Source organism: Budorcas taxicolor, chromosome 2 (assembly GCF_023091745.1).
Source record: "Budorcas taxicolor isolate Tak-1 chromosome 2, Takin1.1, whole genome shotgun sequence".
Lineage (NCBI taxonomy): Eukaryota > Metazoa > Chordata > Mammalia > Artiodactyla > Bovidae > Budorcas > Budorcas taxicolor.
In genome coordinates this window covers 171,831,889-171,851,475 of record NC_068911.1, presented here as the reverse complement: position 1 = coordinate 171,851,475, position 19,587 = coordinate 171,831,889, and the positions used below count along the sequence as shown (strand labels likewise).

The window sequence follows — 19,587 nt, the reverse complement described above, 5'->3', positions numbered from 1 at the left end:
TTCTCAGAGGCTCGGAGAAGAGGTCCACAGAGCTCATAAGTGGCAGGACCTGGTGTCACCCACAGCCTCTGTCTCCAACATTCTTTACACCTCACACAGCTCTCCTGGAAGTGCTCAGAGAAGGCTGTGCCCTCCCCGCCTCCACCAGAAGTTGGCATCTTATGTGGCAAAACCCCAGTTTGCCAGAAGGATGCCATGGAGTGATCACACCTTCCTCCATCTAAACATGTCCTCTGACCATACCTTCTGAGGAGCCGAGGGATGGTAAGGATGACAAACACAATTAACAACTGGAATGACCTTACTGTCCAGCAGATTGGGTAAATTATGGTCTACCCGTTTAAAAAATAAATGGGCTTCCCTTGTGGCTCAGCTGGTAAAGAATCCACCTGCAATGTGGGAGACCTGGGTTCGATTCCTGGGTTGGGAACATCCCCTGGAGAAGGGAAATGCTACCCACTCCAGTATTCCGGCCTGGAGAATTCCCAGTTCATGGGGTCACAAAGAGTCGGACACAACTGAGTGACTTTCACTTTAAAATTAAAAAAATCATATCTGGCTGTCAGAATGATGAGGTTGAAGAATATTTAATTTCATTGAAAAATGCTCCTGACATATTGGGAAACTGAAGAAGCCAATTTTCTAAGCAATGGGTGCAGTATAAGAACAACACACACATAATAATGAATAAATTTTTTAAAAAAGAATTAACATTTACCCTCGATCATTGAGTATAGGTCCCAAGTCAACATCCAGAGTCAAAGGGATCCTGCGTAGCCCTGGGTATGAGGTCAAGTTCTAATGCCTTAGCCTCACCAGCCTCCCACCTCTCCCTGACCCCCGCAATTCCTCTTGACCTTGAAGCCTCCATGTCACCTCCTGCGGAAAAGAAAAAAGTGCATCAGCTGCTCCTCTACCCTCACCTCCACCTGGGGTTTAGTGAGTTTACTCTTAGAATACTGTGGGTGCCGAGAACATTTCAAAAAGCTGTATTGTTCTCTTTACTTTTAACCTGGGCCACTGGAAAGCCCTTCCTCCCCCCCCCCCCCCTTTTTTTAATTTGAGGAAGAATAAGAGGAAATGAATTAGCTAATGGGAATCAAATGGCATTAGTTATCCTGGAAGGAAAAGTTCCCCCCGACTGCAGGCTAAAAGGGATCTAATTTTTTTTTTTTACAATCTATTTTACAAGACACTGGATTTCCTTTTCCAAAGATCGTCTGAACCGGATAAAGATTTATGTGCTCAGGCACCTTAGAACAGTGCTTCCAAATGAGGGCCATTAGCCATTACGGCTGTGCTGTCCACTCCAGTGGCTATCAGCCACGCGGGGCTTGTGGCCGCATCTGAAATGTGGCTCGTCTGAATGGAGATGGGCCATAAAGGTTAAACACACTCTGGATCACGAAGATTTGGCATGCAAAAAAGGATGTAGCCTATTTCATGACTGATTTTTAAAGTAATAACGGAAATGATACTATTTTTGGATATATGGGATTACATAAAATATACTGTGGAAGCTAACCTGAAACATTTCTTGAAGTTAAAAATGTTTTCAAAGCCCTGTGGTCTCAGCAGCTCAACACAACACCTATCAATTTCTCGTCTTAGCTCCATGCCGGGGCAGCCAGAGCTGATGTGCAGAAGGTCCTGCATATTATAGTCACACAGGGACTCTGGCTGATGGAGCAGCTGCCGCCTCGATGCCTGTCAGTCACCTTGCTAGAGGGAAAGCCAGCGCTCTGGAGGGCATGGCACTGCTGATTAAATGTCCTGGCCTAGAAGGGACACCTGTTGCTTCTGCTCACAGCTCATTGGCCAGAACCAGTCACATGGCTTTACTTAACCACAAGGGGGCAGGGCGAGCCTACCCTGTGCCCAGAGGCAGCGCTCCAGCAATCCTTGGTGGCCGTGATAGGCTTGTTTCTACCAGCTTTTTTTCTTTCTTTAGAACATACAGAATTAAATGATAGTAAAAAAGTAGAATGGAATAGGAAAGTTCAGACAGCCTCATAGATTTTTTAAAATTATGATTGAGGCTCAATAAATATTAATGAGATGGTGAAAATTCTTTCTCAAAATGGGTCATAACCACAATGAACATGTCTTTTCTGCTTTGTTGCTAACAAAGTGCTTGCCCACTGGTTATCTCATGTAGGGTATTACGTGTGTGTGCTAAGTCACTTCAGTCATGTCTTGACTCTGCGACCCCGTGGACTGTAGCCGGCTAGGCTCCTCTGTCCATGGGATACTCCAGGCAAGAATACTGGAGTCAGTCACCATTTCCTCCTCCAGGGGATCTTCCCGACCCAGGGATCAAACCCAGGTCTCCTGTGTCTCCTACACTGGCAGGCAGATTCTCTACCACTGAGCCACCTGGGAAGCCAATGGGGGTTTCATGGGCCCCCCTTTTATGGATGAAAAAACTAGCTCAGAGAGGTGAGTGGTCTGCCCAGCTCTCACAGTCAAATGGCAGAGCTGGGACTTGGGACAAATAAGATAATTAATGGAACTTCTGCATCAAACCCCAATCTTTCTTCTCTTTCACTTGTCAGCCTGCTAACTTGCGGTCCCATCACTTCATGATAAATAGATGGGGAAACAGTGGAAACAGTGGCTGACTTTGTTTTTCTGGGCTCCAAATTCACTGCAGATGGTGATTGCAGCCATGAAATTAAAAGACGCTTACTCCTTGGAAGGAAAGTTATGACCAACCTAGACAGCATATTAAAAAGTAGAGACATTACTTTGCTAACAAAGGTCCTTCTAGTCAAGGCTATGGTTTTTCCAGTGTTCATGTATGGATTTGAGGGTTGGACTATAAAGAAAGCTGAGTGCTGAAGAATTGATGCTTTTGAAAACTGTGGTGTTGGAGAAGACTCATGAGAGTCCCTTGGACTGCAAGGAGATCCAACCAGTCCATCCTAAAGGAGATCAGTCCTGGGTGTTCATTGGAAGGACTGATGCTAAAGCTGAAACTCCAATACTTTGGCAACCTGATGGGAAGAGTTGACTCATTGGAAAAGACCCTGATGATAGGAAAGATCGAGGCCAGGAGGAGAAGAGGATGACAGAGGATGAGATGGTTGGATGGCATCACCGACTCAATGGACATGAGTTTGGGTGGACTCCGGGAGTTGGTGGTAGACAGGGAGGCCTGGCGTGTTGCAGTTCATGGGGTCGCAAAGAGTCAGACACGACTGAGCGACTGGACTGAACTGAACTTGCTTTTCTTTATTTCTTTTAATGCTAACATTTAACATATACTGAATTTAGTACTATTTTCATTGCTATTTTATAGCCAAGGAATCTGAGGCTCAAACAGATGAGATGAGCACTCAAGGTTACATAGCCCCTGGTAACCTTGGCAGGACTTGGGTTCATATGCAGGTCTATGAGAGTCAAGGCTGTAACTTTGATGTTGTTGTGCCACTCTGGCTTACTGACCTGGTTCTAGAAATCATTTGAATGACATAATGGATAAGGTTATGAGGGAACTCCCCATGATTGTTTGGTTCCTGTGGTCCCAACAATTCCTGCTTACATTCCTAATCCCAGAGGGACGGATAGAATCTGGAAATTCAGTCACCTCTGGACATTGAGAAACAGAGACACACACATGTCAAACAAGATAAAGGTTCCCTCATATTAGTAAGTAGAACCAGATGACCAAATTATGACAGGGTTACATTTTAAAGATTGTGTTTCATTTCTAGCTTTGTGGGGCTTAGGAGTGTAAGCTTTTGGAAGTGTACTTTAATGAGATTCAAAGATATTTATTTTACCTTCCTTTTAAAAGTGCCAGTACCATAAATAAGAATAACTAACATTAAGATCCTGCGATATGTCAGGCACTCTGCTAAGACATTAATGTGGATTATTTCATTTAACCCTCACAACATCAGTGAGGTAAATGTAACCCAGGGCGGTGAAAGCGAGGAGAACCCTTATTATATGTGTGGAAGTGGCCTCAGCTGGGATTCTCAAGAACTGACAAGAGCCAACCTCTGCTCTGCCTCTAACTGCAAATTACTTACAGGCATCTTGATCCTTAGATTTCACGCGTGCAGCATTCTTCCTTTGAGCTGGGTGATCTAGAAACTCCTAGAGAGGAGGGGGTGGCCTGAGCAGTGCTTAGTACAAGAGGACTGCACCAATAGCACTATTATTATAATCCAGGTAGAGGCCATATTTTTTGAAATGAACATTGGAGGGACCATGGACAGAGTATTTGAAATCAGAACTTCCCCGGAAACTCTGACTTACAAAGTTTCAGTTTGCTCCGTAGCTTGTTTGCTACGGGGAAATGCTGCTGCTGCTGCTGCTAAGTCACTTCTGTCGTGTCCGACTCCATGCAACCCCATAGACAGCAGCCCACTAAGCTCCTCTGTCCCTGGGATTCTCCAGGCAAGAACACTGGAGTGGGTTGCCATTTCCTTCTCCCATGCATGAAAGTGACAAGTGAAAGGGAAGTCGCTCAGTCGTACCCAACTCTTAGCGACCCCATGGACTGCAGCCCCCCAGGCTCCTCCGTCCCTGGGACTTTCCAGGCAAGAAATACAGCAGCGCTAATTCTTTTCTAACACTGGTTCCCACTTATCCAGTGCTCACTAAGTACCAGACTCTGTACTAAGATACGTACAACAATTAGCTCCTTTAGTCCCCATAACCACCCTGTGTGATCATCCCCATTTCACAGATGAGGAAACGGGTGCTTCAAGAGCTGAGCAATTTCCCCCGCGTCTTGCTAGTGGTAGGAGATGGAGTCCAGACTGGTGCTCTGACTCCAGGGTCCTTGTTCCTTTTCCTTTTTCTTTTTTAAATTATTTTGGCTGCACTGGGTCTCCGTTTTGGTGTGTGGGCTGCTCATTGCAGTGCACGAACTCGCGAGGGTGCAGGCTCAGTAGCTGTGGCAGGCGAGCTTCTCTAGCTAAGCACGTGGGCTTAGCTGCCCCACAGCATGTGGGATCTTAGTTCCCTGACCCGGGATTGAATCCATGTCCTCCGTATTGGAAGGCAGATTCTTAACCACTGGCCCACCAGGGAAGTCCCCGGGTCTGCGTCCCTACCACCCTGCTTTCCCTTGTCTAACATACCAAGGGCTTAGTTTGGGAGGCAGATCAAAAATAAGTTCAACCCGGACTCTGCTCACGAGCGTAACATTTGCTTCGGGCTCTTTGTGACCAGTTATCTCAAGTAATCCTCACATCATCTTTCTGAGGTCTGTGTTACTATTCACCCCACTTGACAGATGGAGAACTTGAGGCTCAGATAGGCCAGATAAGTTGTTGTCCAAGAAAAACCAGCTAATGTGTGGCAAAACTAGGATTCAAACCCAGGCATCTCTGACTTCAAAGCCTTGGTTTTAAGCCAAGGTTTCTCACGTTTGGCACAGCTGACATTGGGACTGGGCAATTTAGGGGGAGGGGGGGCGCTATCTTGTGCATTGGAAGATGTCTGATAGCATCCTTGACTTTGATCCACTAGATTTCAGCAGCACGCCTCCCCCAGTTGTGACAACTACAATTATCTCCAAACATGGTCAGTGTTCCCTGGGTGCAAAATTGCTCACCATTGAGAGCCCTTGCTTCTGACTGGCTGACTGGGCCTCCTCAGGACTGGGGACTCAAGAAAGGAGAGTTGAAAGGAAACCTTCATGAGCGTGAGAACAGATATTCTGGCTCTGTGACCCTGAAATTGGCCACCCCCTACACAGCAAGGTATCTGCAGCCTGCGGGAGAGGACCTGAGACAGCTGCAGGCACTTTTATCTCTGGACCAACCTGGTGTGCTCTCACCCAATACCCAGCAGCCCCTCAGACACCAGTCACTGTCTTGCTCATGTTGAATTTGTCTGGAGACCATTAAGGAAGCTGCCCGACGGTTGTTTCTTGGCTCAACTTAGCTTTATCTCTAAGAATCTGCCAGCAAGGCAGGACACCCAGGTCGGGTCTCCCGACTCAATCCCTGGGTCGGGAACATCTCCTGGAGAAGGAAATGGCAACCCTCTCCAGTATTCTTGCCTGGAGAATTCCACGGACAGGGGAGCCTGGTGGGTTCTAATCCATGGAATTGAAGAGTGGAATACGACTGAGCGACTCACACATACAATGACCGTATGAGATTCGATTCTGCACCAACTGCATAGGAGCTTCTCAGTGAGCAGATGCAAAGCCTCTTACAGCAAAATTCACTGTTCCCATCTCAACAAGCGCCTCTGTCCCCTGGCAAATTAGAGACCTGGGAATCCTTGCAGCCATCTCCCTGTCTAACCAAGTCCAACCTCAAGCCTTCACCCAGGCCTCTCAGTTTTGGATTCTGAGTACGATTTGGATCCTGTGGGCCTGTCCTTCTCCCACTTTCCCAGTCCAAGCCACCATAGGCTATTGCAATATCCTTTGAAAAGCTCCCACTTCATTCACTCCTGCCTTCCATTCTGTTTTCAGTGAGCTACAGTAGCCTTTTAAAAATGTTAATCGGAATCCGTCCACCCACCCACCCCTACACACACATTCCTGCTCCTCCCCGAAATCATTCAGTGATGCTTCCTGTCTTTCCCTTTCATTCTCTCTGCTTCAGACACACCGACTAGTCTGTTCTCAAAAGTTGGCATATTCTCTCCACCCCAAGACTTGTGCATATGTTGTCCCTCCGCTTCGGTGCTTTCACCATCACTCTTGGCTTAGGCAGTTCCACTTAGAGGATGTCTTCCCTGACCACTTCTCCCTCAACCCCAGTCTAGGTCCAGATCTGCCATTCTTAGAGCAACATCACTCACTTTTGTCTCAGCTCGCAGATTTATTTGGGAGATTATTTATTTAAACTCCTCTTCCCCTTAAGACTGCAATCTCCATGATGGGAACAATGTAACCATCTTTGCTCCTCATTATTTCGCTAAAGCCTAGTATATTGCGTGGAACATAGCAGGTACCCAATACATACTTACTGAATGGCTGAGTGAACTCATATAATCCTCCCAACAAGCCTGTGAAAATTCTGCCTGAGGCCAATGTTCCTTCCCAGCTCTGACTTCCTAAAAGCACCTGCTCTCTTGGCACTGTAAAAGGGAAACAATAGACTCTGAAAGACTTGAGGGCTCTGGAGGCTGACCAACTGGGTTCAAATCTCTCTACTGCCACTTCCCAGCTGTGTGACATTGGGTAAGATCCTTAAAATCTCTGTGCGATTTTAAGGGTTTGGCACATAGTATGTGCCCCATTAAGCTTAGTTACTATTAGTAGTATTAACAGAAAGAGCACAGATCCCAGCATTGGATGAATCTGGTTTTCTTTTATATTTGGAATTTTTTCCTTGTGTGATCAAGTCATTTCACACCCCCGGGCCTGAGTTTCCCGATCTCTGAAGATGGGATCTTTCAGAGACAGCCATTGTGAGGCCAAAGCATTCAGCACAGGGCCCGGCATGGTGATTCTCTGCCCGATGCTGAACTGCTTCCTGTTGCCTCTTAGACAAGAAGCTCCCTGAAGTCAGGCTTCACAGCTGCCTTCTTTAGGGCTGTTTTCCTCAGCCCCTGGCACATATGGGTGTTGAGTAAATAGCTCTTTACTGAGAATGAATGCATAATAACCGGGACCATGCTTTGCTCATCTTTGACCAGCCTGAGACCGGTACAATACCTAGTATCTAATTTCAATAAATATTTGTTGACAGAATAGATTTTAAAATGCTATTTATTTCTGTTCCCAGTCCCACTTGAGTTTCTGAATTGAACTGAGAAAGATACTTTTTAACTTATCCTAAATCTCTCTCTAGGCTTAGTATTATTTGTAAAATGAGCCTGTTAATAATAATATCTATCTCATTAGAATGTTCTGAAAGTAAATGAAGCAACATGTATTCAGCACATTGAAAATGTTGGTTCATTATTGTTCTCTCCCCTCAGCGTTAGTTTCCTCATCTGTGAAATGGGCATCCACTCCCACACCTATGCATTCATTACTCAACAAACACAACACTCGTGTGCCAGATATTGTAGTTACGACTTGGGGCAGTTAGAGAGGTGAACAAACCACGCTTGTTCCCGCTGTGAGGAACCAAGTCTGCTGTGGGACAGCGTATCAATAGTAAAATCCAGTGAGAGAAGAGCCATAATGTGTGTGAGGTCTACCAGGGTTAGAGATACGGGGGTGGGGTGGGACCTCCAGATGGGCCCTCAGCCAGCTTGTTCAGTTTAGTTCAGTTCAGTTCAGTCGCTCAGTCGTGTCAGACTCTTTGTGACCCCATGAATTGCAGCACACCAGGCCTCCCTGTCCATCACCATCTCCCAGAGTTCACCCAAACTCACATCTATCGAGTTGGTGATGCCATCCAGCCATCTCATCCTCTGTTGTCCCCTTCTCCTCCTGCCCTCAATCCCTCCCAGTATCAGAATCTTTTCCAATGAGTCAACTCTTCGCATGAAGTGGCCAAGGTACTGGAGTTTCAGCTTTAGCATCATTCCTTCCAAAGCTTGCTAGGGAGATTATAGAAGGTTATGGGATCACCAACGTCATGAAATCACCAATATGACATCGGTTTGAAATGGAGTTGTCCCCCCCAGGCTCTGTTTTTTTGTTTGTTTGTTTGTTTTTTATAGGCTGTCTGTGGAATCCTGTTGCAACCTCACTTTCTACCCCAGGTCACCAGCATACCGGAGATTGGTCATTGTGTCACAATCACAGTGAGGATCTAGTTCAAATAGCCTTCTGAGACTCTGCCGACCCTCCTCCCCTTCTCCTGGTCCTCCCTTCTCAGGGGACTGAACAGTGACTTCCCCTGCACTCTCAATGTGATATGCTGTGGGGTGCCTCCAGTGCCTGCTGTCTTCCTGTCTGGTTCTCCGAAGACAAGCCTCCCTCTGCCCAAGGTGGGTCCCAGTAGGGAGATGCTTGGGCATTGGAGATTGGCAAAAGCCTGGCCGGATCTCTGGGCTCCTGCATCCAAGCGGACCACATGCTTGTCTCTGATGTTCACAGCTGGTTCCAGGCACCTGACTCCTGCCAGTCAAACTGATGAGAGACTGAAACACCTCAACTGGCATTTCACATTTTTAAGCTGGGTGTGCTTGTAGGGTGGGGAGGAAACTAATGTATCTCCAGTGACCAAAATATTTGCACCTGTTACCCAGAACAATCTTTTATTTTCAACGGAAAGAAACTGACATGCCAAAGGCATTTAAACATCAGGGGAGGGTCTGCTGTCAGTGGCCTGGCCAGAGGCAGAAGGATGTCAGAGTCCCACTGGTAGCAGGCCTCAGGGAAGAAGCAAGATTTACGAGGTGCGAGCCCGCCTGGGCCGCTTCTGTCCTAAAGGCCTCCCTGCAGTATTTTCTGTCTCATCAACGCTGCATTTCATTTTAAATTGCAGCTGAAAGCGGATATTTTCCCTCTTGCCTATTACACCTCTTAATTTGTCTCTCTCTCTGCTGTTATTTGTCTCTATAAAGTGTTTTGCATGAAAGACCCACACAGCACAGTGTTTCTTTGCCTTGGGTTAGGTTTAATAGGAGGAGAAGAGGGAGGAAAGGGTGAGGGCCTTGGGGTGGAGACACCTGTGTCTCTATGTCTGGCAGTGTGTACACGTGTGTGTTTCTTGGACCTGTTGTGTGAGTATCATGTGGCTATGTGTGTACGTGTCACTATTTATACTAATATGTAAATCAGTACCTGTATAATATGCATATACGTCTACATGCGCTTTGGTAAATCGCTTCTACCTAAATTAAGCGCAAGTTTGTGTGCAGGTACACACCCACATGTAATCTCCGAGTGCATCTGCATCTAGGCATAGAAGCACACACGTGCACATAAACACACGCAGGCATCTGGGTACGCATGTCACATGACGTGTGTGGTCTTCTACGCACACGACCAGGTTTTCTCCTTCCTTGCCCTACACTCCGCTGCGGTTAGCGTCTCTCCCTGCTCCACCCAGGGGCCCCGGCCTGGTTTCGGGCCAATGGAAAAGGAAGGCAGAGTTGTGGTCTGCCGGAGCGGGGGCGGGGGAGGGGGGGACGGCGTCCGGTGGAAACCCTGCCTAAACCCAGCCCAACCGTGGCCACAGCTCCCTGGCTGGGGGCTTCAGCCAGCCCTTCCTCACAGCCGGCCACAGCAGCACCTCCAAGGCTCTCGCGGAAGCTCTGGGACCCCCGGGCAAGCTCCCGGCTCCCTGACAATTCTGGACTGGCACCGAGGGGGTGAGTGAGGTTACCGAACGGCCGCCAGAGCCCTAGCAGACGCCTGGGTGCCCTGCCCGCTCCAGGGGACCAACAACCTGAGCTGCGCGGGAGGGGGCAAGAAGCGGGGCGGAGGTGGGGGGTGTCTCGGTCGCTCCCAGGCCGGCGAATGCGGGGCACTAACCAATGGGGGACCGCAGCCCAACGGGGATCCCTGCGAGGCAGCCAATGACCTCGCGCCGCTCTCCACCCCCCCGCCCTCGCCAACCCCGCGCAGCTGGACCATTGGTGCTGGTGGGCTGGGGGGGGCGTGTGCGCGGCGGCGCCGGCCCTTGGAGGGAGGGGGCGTGGCTTGGAGTCCCGGGCCCTCTCCCGGACTCGGGCTTAGGCCCCAGCACACTCCCCACCCCGGGTCGCCAGGCCAACTGGCCAGGCTGCGGCGCCGCGGCGGCGGTGGATGGCGGGGCGCGCGCAGTGGGCGTGGCCCGAGGGCGTGGCCCGGCGGGAGGCGGGGCCGCGGGCGCTGCCTCCGTGAAAGCCCGAGCTGCGGCGGCGGCGGCGGCGGCGGCGGCGGCGTCCGGGCGGTGTGTGCGCGCGTGTTGGGGCGCAGGCTCGGCGGCGGCGGCGGCGGCGGCGGCGGCGGCGGCGGCGGCGGCTCAGCCTGCGGCGGCGGCGGCGGCGGCGGCCCGTCTGGAGCGGCCGCGGCCCGTCTGGAGCGGCCGCGGCGAGGAAGCCAGCTGCAGCGGGGGAGGCGCAGCCGGGACTGCGCGCTCCGCGGAGCCGGCGGGCACCGGGAACAGGTGATCCCAGCGGGAACCCGGAGCCCTACCGAGAGTTGGCGAGGCGGGAGCCCGCACTCCGCCCCCCACCCCATCCCCAGCGCAGCTGCAGCCGCCCCCGCCGCGGCTGGTCGCGAACGGCACTGCGCCCCGGACCCGGCTCAGGCATCCCTCCGCTCCCGGGAGCCCCCCCACCCTGCCTCGCCTGGCTCAGAAGTGCCTGACCACCACCACCCCCAGCTCCCGGGCGCCCGCCCCGCGGCGGAGCAAAGTTGTGGACGTGTCCCGATAGCCAAAGCCCCCAGCGTTGTCGCGACCCGGCCGCTCCAGCGCGCTCTCGGAGCGCCACTGACAGCCCGGCCGCGTCACTCCCCAGCCCCCGGGAGTCGACCCCTTCTGGAAACTGCTTCTGAGGCTCAAACTTTGGGCCGGGGTGGTTGGGGGTTGCTGAGGGCAGCTCAGCTCGGGGACGAGGCCTGCGGGCGCCCCTCCGCGTGGACGAGCCTGGGCGCCTCGGACGGCATGTGACGGGCTCCGGCGGCGGCCGCAGCGCGGGAAGGGGCGCGGGCCCCGCGGGCCCCGGCCGCGGCGAGGAGGGGCGGCGCGGCGGCCGGAGGGAAGGCTGCGGTGCGCGGTCGACCCTCGCGGGCCCGGGCCCCGAGCCTTCCTGCCTCGCTCGCCCGGGCCCCGCCGAGGCCGCCGCCGCCGCTCCCCCTGTCCCGGCGCGGGAGGACTCTCTCCAAACTCCCTGAACTCCGGGAACAAGCCCCCCGAAAGGGCGAAACTCTCAGGGACCCCCGCCCAGGGCGGCGCGCCCTCGACGACCTCTGCTCGCCGAGCCCAGCTGCGGACAAGTGCCTGGACTCTGAAGACCTCAGGAGCTCGGCCGGAGCTGAGCGTGCCCCAAGCCCGTGCCGGGTCAAGATGCTCGTGAGGAAAGTGCCCGGCTTCGTCCCGGCCTCCCCTTGGGGGCTGCGGCTTCCGCAGAAGTTCGTCTTCCTTCTCTTCCTCTCCGGCCTGGTCACCCTGTGCTTCGGGGCCCTGTTCCTGCTGCCCAACTCCTCTCGCCTCAAGCGCCTCTTCCTGGCCCCTCGGACCCAGCAGCCCGGCCTGGAGGCGGTGGCCCAAGTCGCCAGCCACCCGCGGGCCCGCGGACAAGAATCTCCTCCCAACCCGGCCCCCGCGGCTCCAGCCCCGGGGGAGGATGACCCCGGCAGCCAAGCCAGTTCCCGGCGCAGAAAAGGGTGGCTGCGCCGCACGCACCCCACTGGACCCCGGGAGGAGGCCACGGCGGCCCGGGGCGGCGGCGCCACGGCCCTCAGACCCCAGGAGGGGAGCGTCCCCTCTAGCTTTGACTTCAAGGCATTCCGGAGCCGCCTCCGCCACCCGGTCCTGGGGACTAGGGCCGACAGGAGTAAGGAGCCCCAGAGCCTAGTTCATACCCAGCGGGAGAAAATCAAGGAGGTAAGGACTCTCCTCCTCCTTCCACAGAATATTTTAAAAGATGGCTCTTGTGCTTCCATCCATCCTCGCTCACCCCCAGTCACTCCCGGGCTTCCTGACCTGCTCGAGGCCCTCCTCCCAAACTTCCCACCTTCAACTCCTTCCTGCACACTTTTCCAGCGCTGGGTTCAGTTAACCATCCACATTCCTGATAGATGGTAGCTAAAGCCCTAGACCAACTTTCCCTCACCCCCAGATGCTGGTCTTTCCAGTCTAGTCCTGAGCCCAGGTGGGCCTTGCTCCCTCCCTTTTGGAGATGCTAATAAGATTTGTGTGGAGTTGCTTCAGGCGTCAACACTGCGATTTCATGGACTGTAGCCCACCAGGCTCCTCTGTCCAGGGGAGCCTCGAGGCAAGAATACGGGAGTGGGGTTCATTAATGGGCACCCTTTCTGTTCGAAGGGGCCAAGGGCCATGTTCTTTCTCACTGTGAGTCCTTAAGTCATGACATCTCCTAAACCCCTTTAGGATCTGCTACCTGGAAATCCAGAATTTGGGGGATACTTGATGTCTTGCAAGTATTTTGTAATCTAGCCAGCAACCCACAAGCCAGAAGATGTCCTACATTCTTACTAACTGTTTCTATTGAGCTTTGGAACAATTGTACATAATTGCATGTGATACAAGGAGCAGTGATCAATAAGGTAGTGGTAATGATACAGAAGCTCTGAGGTTATTGGCTTAATGAAGCAGGTCTTGGACTGGTTTCCTGTAGGGATTGTACCAGAGAGGGGTTAGATGGATCACTCTGACTCTGAATCTGACTCCTAGTTTAACACACCAAAAGCGAATGCAGCCTCAGCATGGCTTGGAGACAGTTGCCAAGCCGCCACTGATAACTAAATGTTCTGCTCAACCACTGTTAGAGCTGCCTGCTGTTGGAGCCGCCTGTATGAGGATTTTGCCTAGCACTGTGGAGGGGGCTGCAGTGACACCCCCGGACCACGAGGGGGCTGTGGGCAAGCAGTGGGGCAGGGTCTCCTCCCTAGAATCGAGAAAATGCTCCCCTGCCCCCGTGGACCCAGAAGGAAAGGACTGCTTCTATCTGGACCTCTTGGTTTGCTGCAGAGCAGTCAGCAAGTCTGCTCTGATTTCCAGGGAGAGCAGGCAGCAAGAGTGAGGACCTGCTCAGGGTGCCAAGACCTGCTCAGAGCCAGCTGAGAGCTGAGCTGCCCTCCTCCCCTTGTCCAGTCTACCCTCTCTCCCAGCGCCCACCTCTCCCCCAGTTACCTCTGCTGTTGTTACTTGGCTTTCTATGCTAAGCCCTGTGGAGACTCTATCTTACCGAATAGCAACTGCTGGACATTTTGTGATGTCAGGATCGGAAATCACAAAAATCACAAAAAGGAGTCCTTGATTCTTGTGTGCAAGCGTGCAGTCAGTTTCCAAATTCTTACTGAAATCCCAGAGGTTAATTGAGGCTTAGACGTTTCAGTAGCTAAGAAAGGGGCATCATTTCTCCCCCATTGGTTAAGGACCTGTGTTGTTGAATACTCACCTGAACCACTCCAGCTCCCTTTCCTAAAACTGCCTCTGAGCACATTAACCCTTTCAGACCTCCTCGGAAGGCAGTGACTCCCAGTGAAATTACATATAAAGTGCACGCATGCAGTTTTTCATGGGGTATAGAGCTGCCATTAGATTTTCCAAAAGATCCTCCAAAGGATTAAGAATTAACTACTGTCCTGTTCGGAAGCAGTGCTTTCTGCATTTGCATCTAAGACTGTGACCCATTTCTGAAAGCCTGTGGTTGGGAGCCATGGTAGGAAGAGTGGGCTGGCCAGTGGGGAACCAAGTTCGGCCCCTCTATACCAAGAGAACCTCTTTCGAGGGCAGGGGCTGTGGGCAGTGACTTGCAGTGGCTGGGGATGGTGGGAGGTGTAGAGATTCTGCTTTGCCAGTGAGTATAAAGTAACACAATGGGTGGAGGTTTGTGTTAGTTGCCAGATGTCTGGCGTCTCTGTACACCCCTGGTAGTAGATAGAAGCCTGCTTGTCTGTACCTTTAGTTGTTCAGTGAACCCTCTCTTACAGTCTTGAAGACCGTAAGCTCCTCAGAATGGAGGGGACAGGACTATATATACTATTATGTTTTGAAGCCTGTTGTCTCTTCAGGTGTCTTGAGTTTGGACCCCTCCCTTCCCCACCTCCCCAGATAACCGGAAATAAAAATGTGGGCAGTGTCTGGTTTAGCTGTTAACACAGAATTAACTTCCCTGGTGTCCCACCTGATGAGGAATGCGTTTGACTGTTGCTGCAGGATGTCTTTATTTCCTTCTCATTTAAAATTCTATCTGTGCCAAGGCCAGGGGTAGATCATTTTAGAAAGGTGCCTGTTTTCAGAAAAGGGACTTCTGCTTTCCTCTCTGGCTTGTTCATTTCCAGACATGGATTGATTAGACCCCAGGAGCAGAGGGGGAGCTAGCATCAGATGAAAAGTGCTCTGTTCTTATAAGATGAGGTTTTTAAAGCAACAGTAAGCATCAGGAGCGATTCAGAGAGGGTGATAAATGAGACTGAATGAAGACTGGACATTCAGGCTCTAGATCAACGAAGTATACTCATGAACATTCTGGTGTGAGAGATGGACGTGGACACAAGGTCTCTGCTGATAAGACGGGTTGAGGCTGCCTGTTCTGGTTGTTCACACATCAGGAAGCCATCTGTCACTGGAACCAAGGATTTCTCCTCACTTGTAATTTTGGAACCTTGGAGGAGGTAGTGTGGTGTAAAGGGGAACCCAGAGAACATGGATTCAAGTGTCCGCTCAATCATCAGCTGTCTCACTTTGGACAAGCCACCTCCTCTCCTTCCTGGACCTTGTTTTTCCTTCTGTAAAGTGGGATGAGAGAGAGGAAAAGAGACTGGTGACATAAACTCTTGCTTCCAGACCCGGCCCCTAAGTAGACTGCCAGTCTGGCCAGGGACTCCTTAGCAGTTGGGCTTTTCCCAGCCCTGTTTTCAGCATGTCTCAGTTCCTTGAAGTTAGGGACAGTGTTGTGCTCTTGTTGATGATGGTGATGTGTTCACTGTTGTATCCCTAGCACCACATAGCTAAGTATTCCTGTCACACGTGTTGAACTTTAGAGATGGGACTGAACAGTGACAGATCCTCATCTTGGGCTCATCTTGGAGAGTGAAGGGGTCGGTAAGAATGAGAAACGGCTTGCTGACTGCTCTCCCTTACAGATCTGATGATAATATAGAAAATTATTGTTATACTTATGTTAGGGTCATAGGTAGGCTGCTATTCAAGTTCAGTAGACCTTTCTTACATATGACAAAAATTGATGCTTTTGAACTGTGGTGTTGGAGAAGACTCTTGAGAGTCCCTTGGACTGCAAGGAGATCCAACCAATCCCTCCTAAAGGAAATCAGTCCTGAATATTTATTGGAAGGACTAATGCTGAAGCTGAAGCTCCGATATTTTGGCCTCCTGATGCAAAGAGCTGACTCTGATGCTGGGGAAGATTGAAGGCAGGAGGAGAAGGGGACAACAGGATGAGATGGTTGAATGGCATCACCGACTCGATGGACATGAGTTTGTGTAGGCTCCAGGAGTTGGTGATGGGCAGGGAGGCCTGGCATGCTGCAGTCCATGGGGTCGCAAAGAGTCAGACACGACTGAGTGACTGAACTGAACTGAACCCATGACAAGAGTTGGGAGTGAATAGCTTTGCCAGGCTTATATCCCGATGAAAGGTTTCAGACAGTGTTGGGTCCTACTAATGATGGCTGGTTGCTAATCTAGAGAACCTCAATTGTCCCTTCCGGTGAAGGGGGCTTTTGTTAAAGGGAATTGGTCAGTGAGATTGGGGTACCCATATAAAGAATGTGCTCTTATGCACCACTGTATGTGGCAGTCTTCTTGGGTGTCCAGCCTGGGTTCAGGCCCTAGCCAAATCATCAACCCTGACCTCAGGTGAAAATTTCTGATTGTCATTGGGCCTCAGTTTTCACAGTAAAATGAAGGGATTGGCATTTAGGGAAGTCTTCTCTCCCATCTGTTCCCACTTGCTTTATTTATGGATCTGCCCAAGCACCTAGGATAGGATTTGACACTTCACTGGAGCCCAGATACTTGAATGAGTGGCTACAGTAAAGATCTTTAACAGTTAAGGTTGCTGGTGGCAGAGGCTGGGTCTTCTTCCTGTGGGTACCTGGAATTCCAAGAGTTGCAGAGCAGAGGCCACAGCAAGGTTTGGGGGCTCAGCAGCTCTGTGACCCAAGAAGCCTTTTAGAAGTTGCAGTAATTTTCAAGTGCAACCTGAAGGGACTGGGGAGGGGGCAGCCGTGAGTAAAATCTTTCATGCCTGGATAGCAGGCATCTGGAAGATGCTCGAGTTATCTTGGAGTCCTGAGACTTGGCAGTGAGTGCCCCAGCGCTTGCCTTCCATGCCTGCTGTCTTAAGCCTCTAGGATGTTGCTGGTTATGATGTGTGTCTATGTCCAGATAAGTCATCTTGGCAGATGATCTTTGCTCCCCACTGATGGGCTGGTTTGTTAGTCGCGTGTGGTTTCTCTGTATATCTGATTTATCACTGCTAGTCTCAGGGACAGGTAGGAAAATTAAAAGGCTTTGTGTTCTTTGTAGCATGTGAATCTGAGCCTGTGAGATGTTCAGGATAATTAATATTAGGAACATCTTCAGATTTAAATAGCTTTCCTTAGAAGAGCTCTGTTTGAGTTGAAAATCCACTGAAGATTTTTACCCCCTTGTCCTTCAGTTTCTCTCCTGATGTATTTTCTGCTCTATGATACATTTAATATAGACAAGAAGACTGGCCTATAATAACTGGACAGGTCCCTTGGGAGACCCTCACATTGCATGCCCAGTCACACACTTCATCCTTCTTTTTAAGTGCTGCTTAGAACTAAGAGGGCTGCAAGTAGAGCAAAGTTTAGACCTTGTCCCCACCGGGTCTACAGCTAAACAACCACAGGCTGGGTGGGTCTCTACTTTCGTCGTGAGCTGCACCATGATTTTGGGGACTTGGTGCAGGCGTTCCGGGAGCAGTCATTTCTCAGGCCTCACATCTTTAACTCTGTCCTTAGTGTTAGGTTTAGAAACACATAGTGCAATGACTTTTAAAAGTCAGCTGCTTATTTCACACTGTTGTTAGCAGGGGCGGGGGTGGGGGGGGGACGAGAATATAGATTCCCTGCAGTTTTCAGAGTGACTGATTTACATCCGAGCTCAAGAAATGCCTTTTCTCTAGCTCTCCCCTAAGACTGATCCATTACTCTACCAAAAATAAATATTGTGATATATATCACGCATAGTTTGCTCAAAGGGACTTACATCTTTTCTCTTATTGAAAAAAATAAATCAGGCTCACAGATTGGAAAGCCTCATGCAGGGAAGCTGTTTGGTAATCTAGGTGGGCAGCCAGCCTATGGGTACTGCCTCTGGCATGGGAAAGGCGATTGCCTCTGCGTCCTAAGTCGAATCTGCACCAAGGGAGGTGGCGAGGGCTTCAGGAAATTCTCTCCCTGCCTTGCTTTCATTGGCCAAGTCAGGAAAGCTTTCATGAGAGTGTGATGGACAGGATTCAAGAGAGAGCAGTGGGCACTTGTTACGTTAACTTTAAAAGATGTGCCATACATGGAGCAGGCTTCCCTGATAGCTCAGCCGGTAAAGAATCCGCCTGCAATGCAGGAGACCCCGATTTGATTTCTGGATTGGGAAGATCCCCTGGAGAAGGGATAGGCTACCCACTCCAGTTTTCTGGCCTGGAGAATTCCATGGACTGTATTGTCCATGGGGTCGTAAAGAATCGGACACGACTGAGTGACTTTCACATACATGGAGCAGGAATGAGTGTCCTGAACCAAGAATGATTATTATTCCAGTTCTGTACAACTGCAGCCCCAAAAAGACTGGGCTTATTGAAACAATAAGCTCTGGTTCTTCATTTCCCATTGTCTCAGCACCAAGGCCTTATGAACCAGTATTTGCATACTCTGGGGGATAAAACAGATTTTTTTAAGCTCTGAATTCTCATGGCACATGATGGTAAGGAAAAGAAACTGGAGATTCCTTAAGAAGTTCTGAGGACCCAAGGATCCAAGTCCCCCTTTCCTCCTTCACCCCCACTCAGCTTTGGTGGCTGGCTAATAGCCAAGGCAGTATGGTTTTGGTTCTCTTAAATGCAGGGTGTGGCTGAGATAGCTGGAAGTCAGATCTACTTTTTGGTTTCTCCATCCCCGAAGAAAACTGAAACCATGGAGGCCACAGCTGTAGGCTGTGGCCCAGTTGTACGTGTTTCTTCCCTTGAGAAGGCTGTTTTCTAACATCGGGGTTGAGGTCTCCCCACACTTGACAGGCAGGTGGTCAGAAGAGCCCTTATTCACAAGAGAGCCTGAATATGTCTCTTAACTCTGAGTTTTCATTAATTAAAAGCTGAGGCCAGAGCGGTTGTCCATCTGTTTTAGTGCAGTATTGCAGTGGTACAGAAGAAACTTGGGCATCCTGATTAGTGTCCTTAACAGATAAGCAATAATTATCCTTTTCCCTGGCATGCTCTGGGAGTCAGCTGCTCTATAGACGAAACTTCTAGGTAAATAGCTTTCGCTGAATAACAACCATTGTCAGTGGCTGATAGATTTTTCTCCCCTCATTTCACCTCTACTGTGACTTGGGGGTCACCATAAAATCCACTGTGCAACACAGCATATCCCATTAGGCCCTGATGAATCATTTAGGTAAGTCTCTCCCTGCCTTATTTATTTATTTATTTACGCTGTGATGGAGGTGGTGGTAGTGGTTGTTTAATTGCTAAGTCATGTCTGACTCTTTGCAGTCTCATGGACTGAAGCACACCAGGCTCTTCTGTCCTCTACTGTCTCCTGGAGTTTGCTCAAATTCATGTCCAATGAGTCAGTGATGCTATATAACTGTCTTATCCTCAGCCATCCCATTTTCCTTTTGCCTTCAACCTTTCCCAGAATCAGGGTTTTTTTCCAGTGAGTCAGTTCTTCACATCAGGTGGCCAAAGTATTGGTGCTTCAGCAACAGTCCTTCCAAAGAATCAGGGTTGATTTCCTCTAGGATTGACTGGTTTGATCTGCTTGCAGTCCAAGGGACTTTTCAAGAGTCTTCTCCAACACCGCAGTTCAAATGCATCAACTCT

The 19,587-nt window shown here is 50.4% G+C and overlaps 1 protein-coding gene across 1 annotated transcript in view; it reads left to right on the top strand.

The window, feature by feature from the left end:
• The first annotated feature begins 11,685 nt into the window (after positions 1-11,685).
• The window catches only part of MAN1C1 (mannosidase alpha class 1C member 1), a 149,203-nt gene continuing 141,301 nt past the window's right edge, over positions 11,686-19,587 (top strand). Inside the window, exon 1 of the mRNA XM_052658300.1 lies at positions 11,686-12,416. Coding sequence (XP_052514260.1) covers positions 11,877-12,416 — 540 coding nt within the window. The 5' untranslated portion in view covers positions 11,686-11,876. The remainder of the gene's footprint in view (positions 12,417-19,587) is intronic.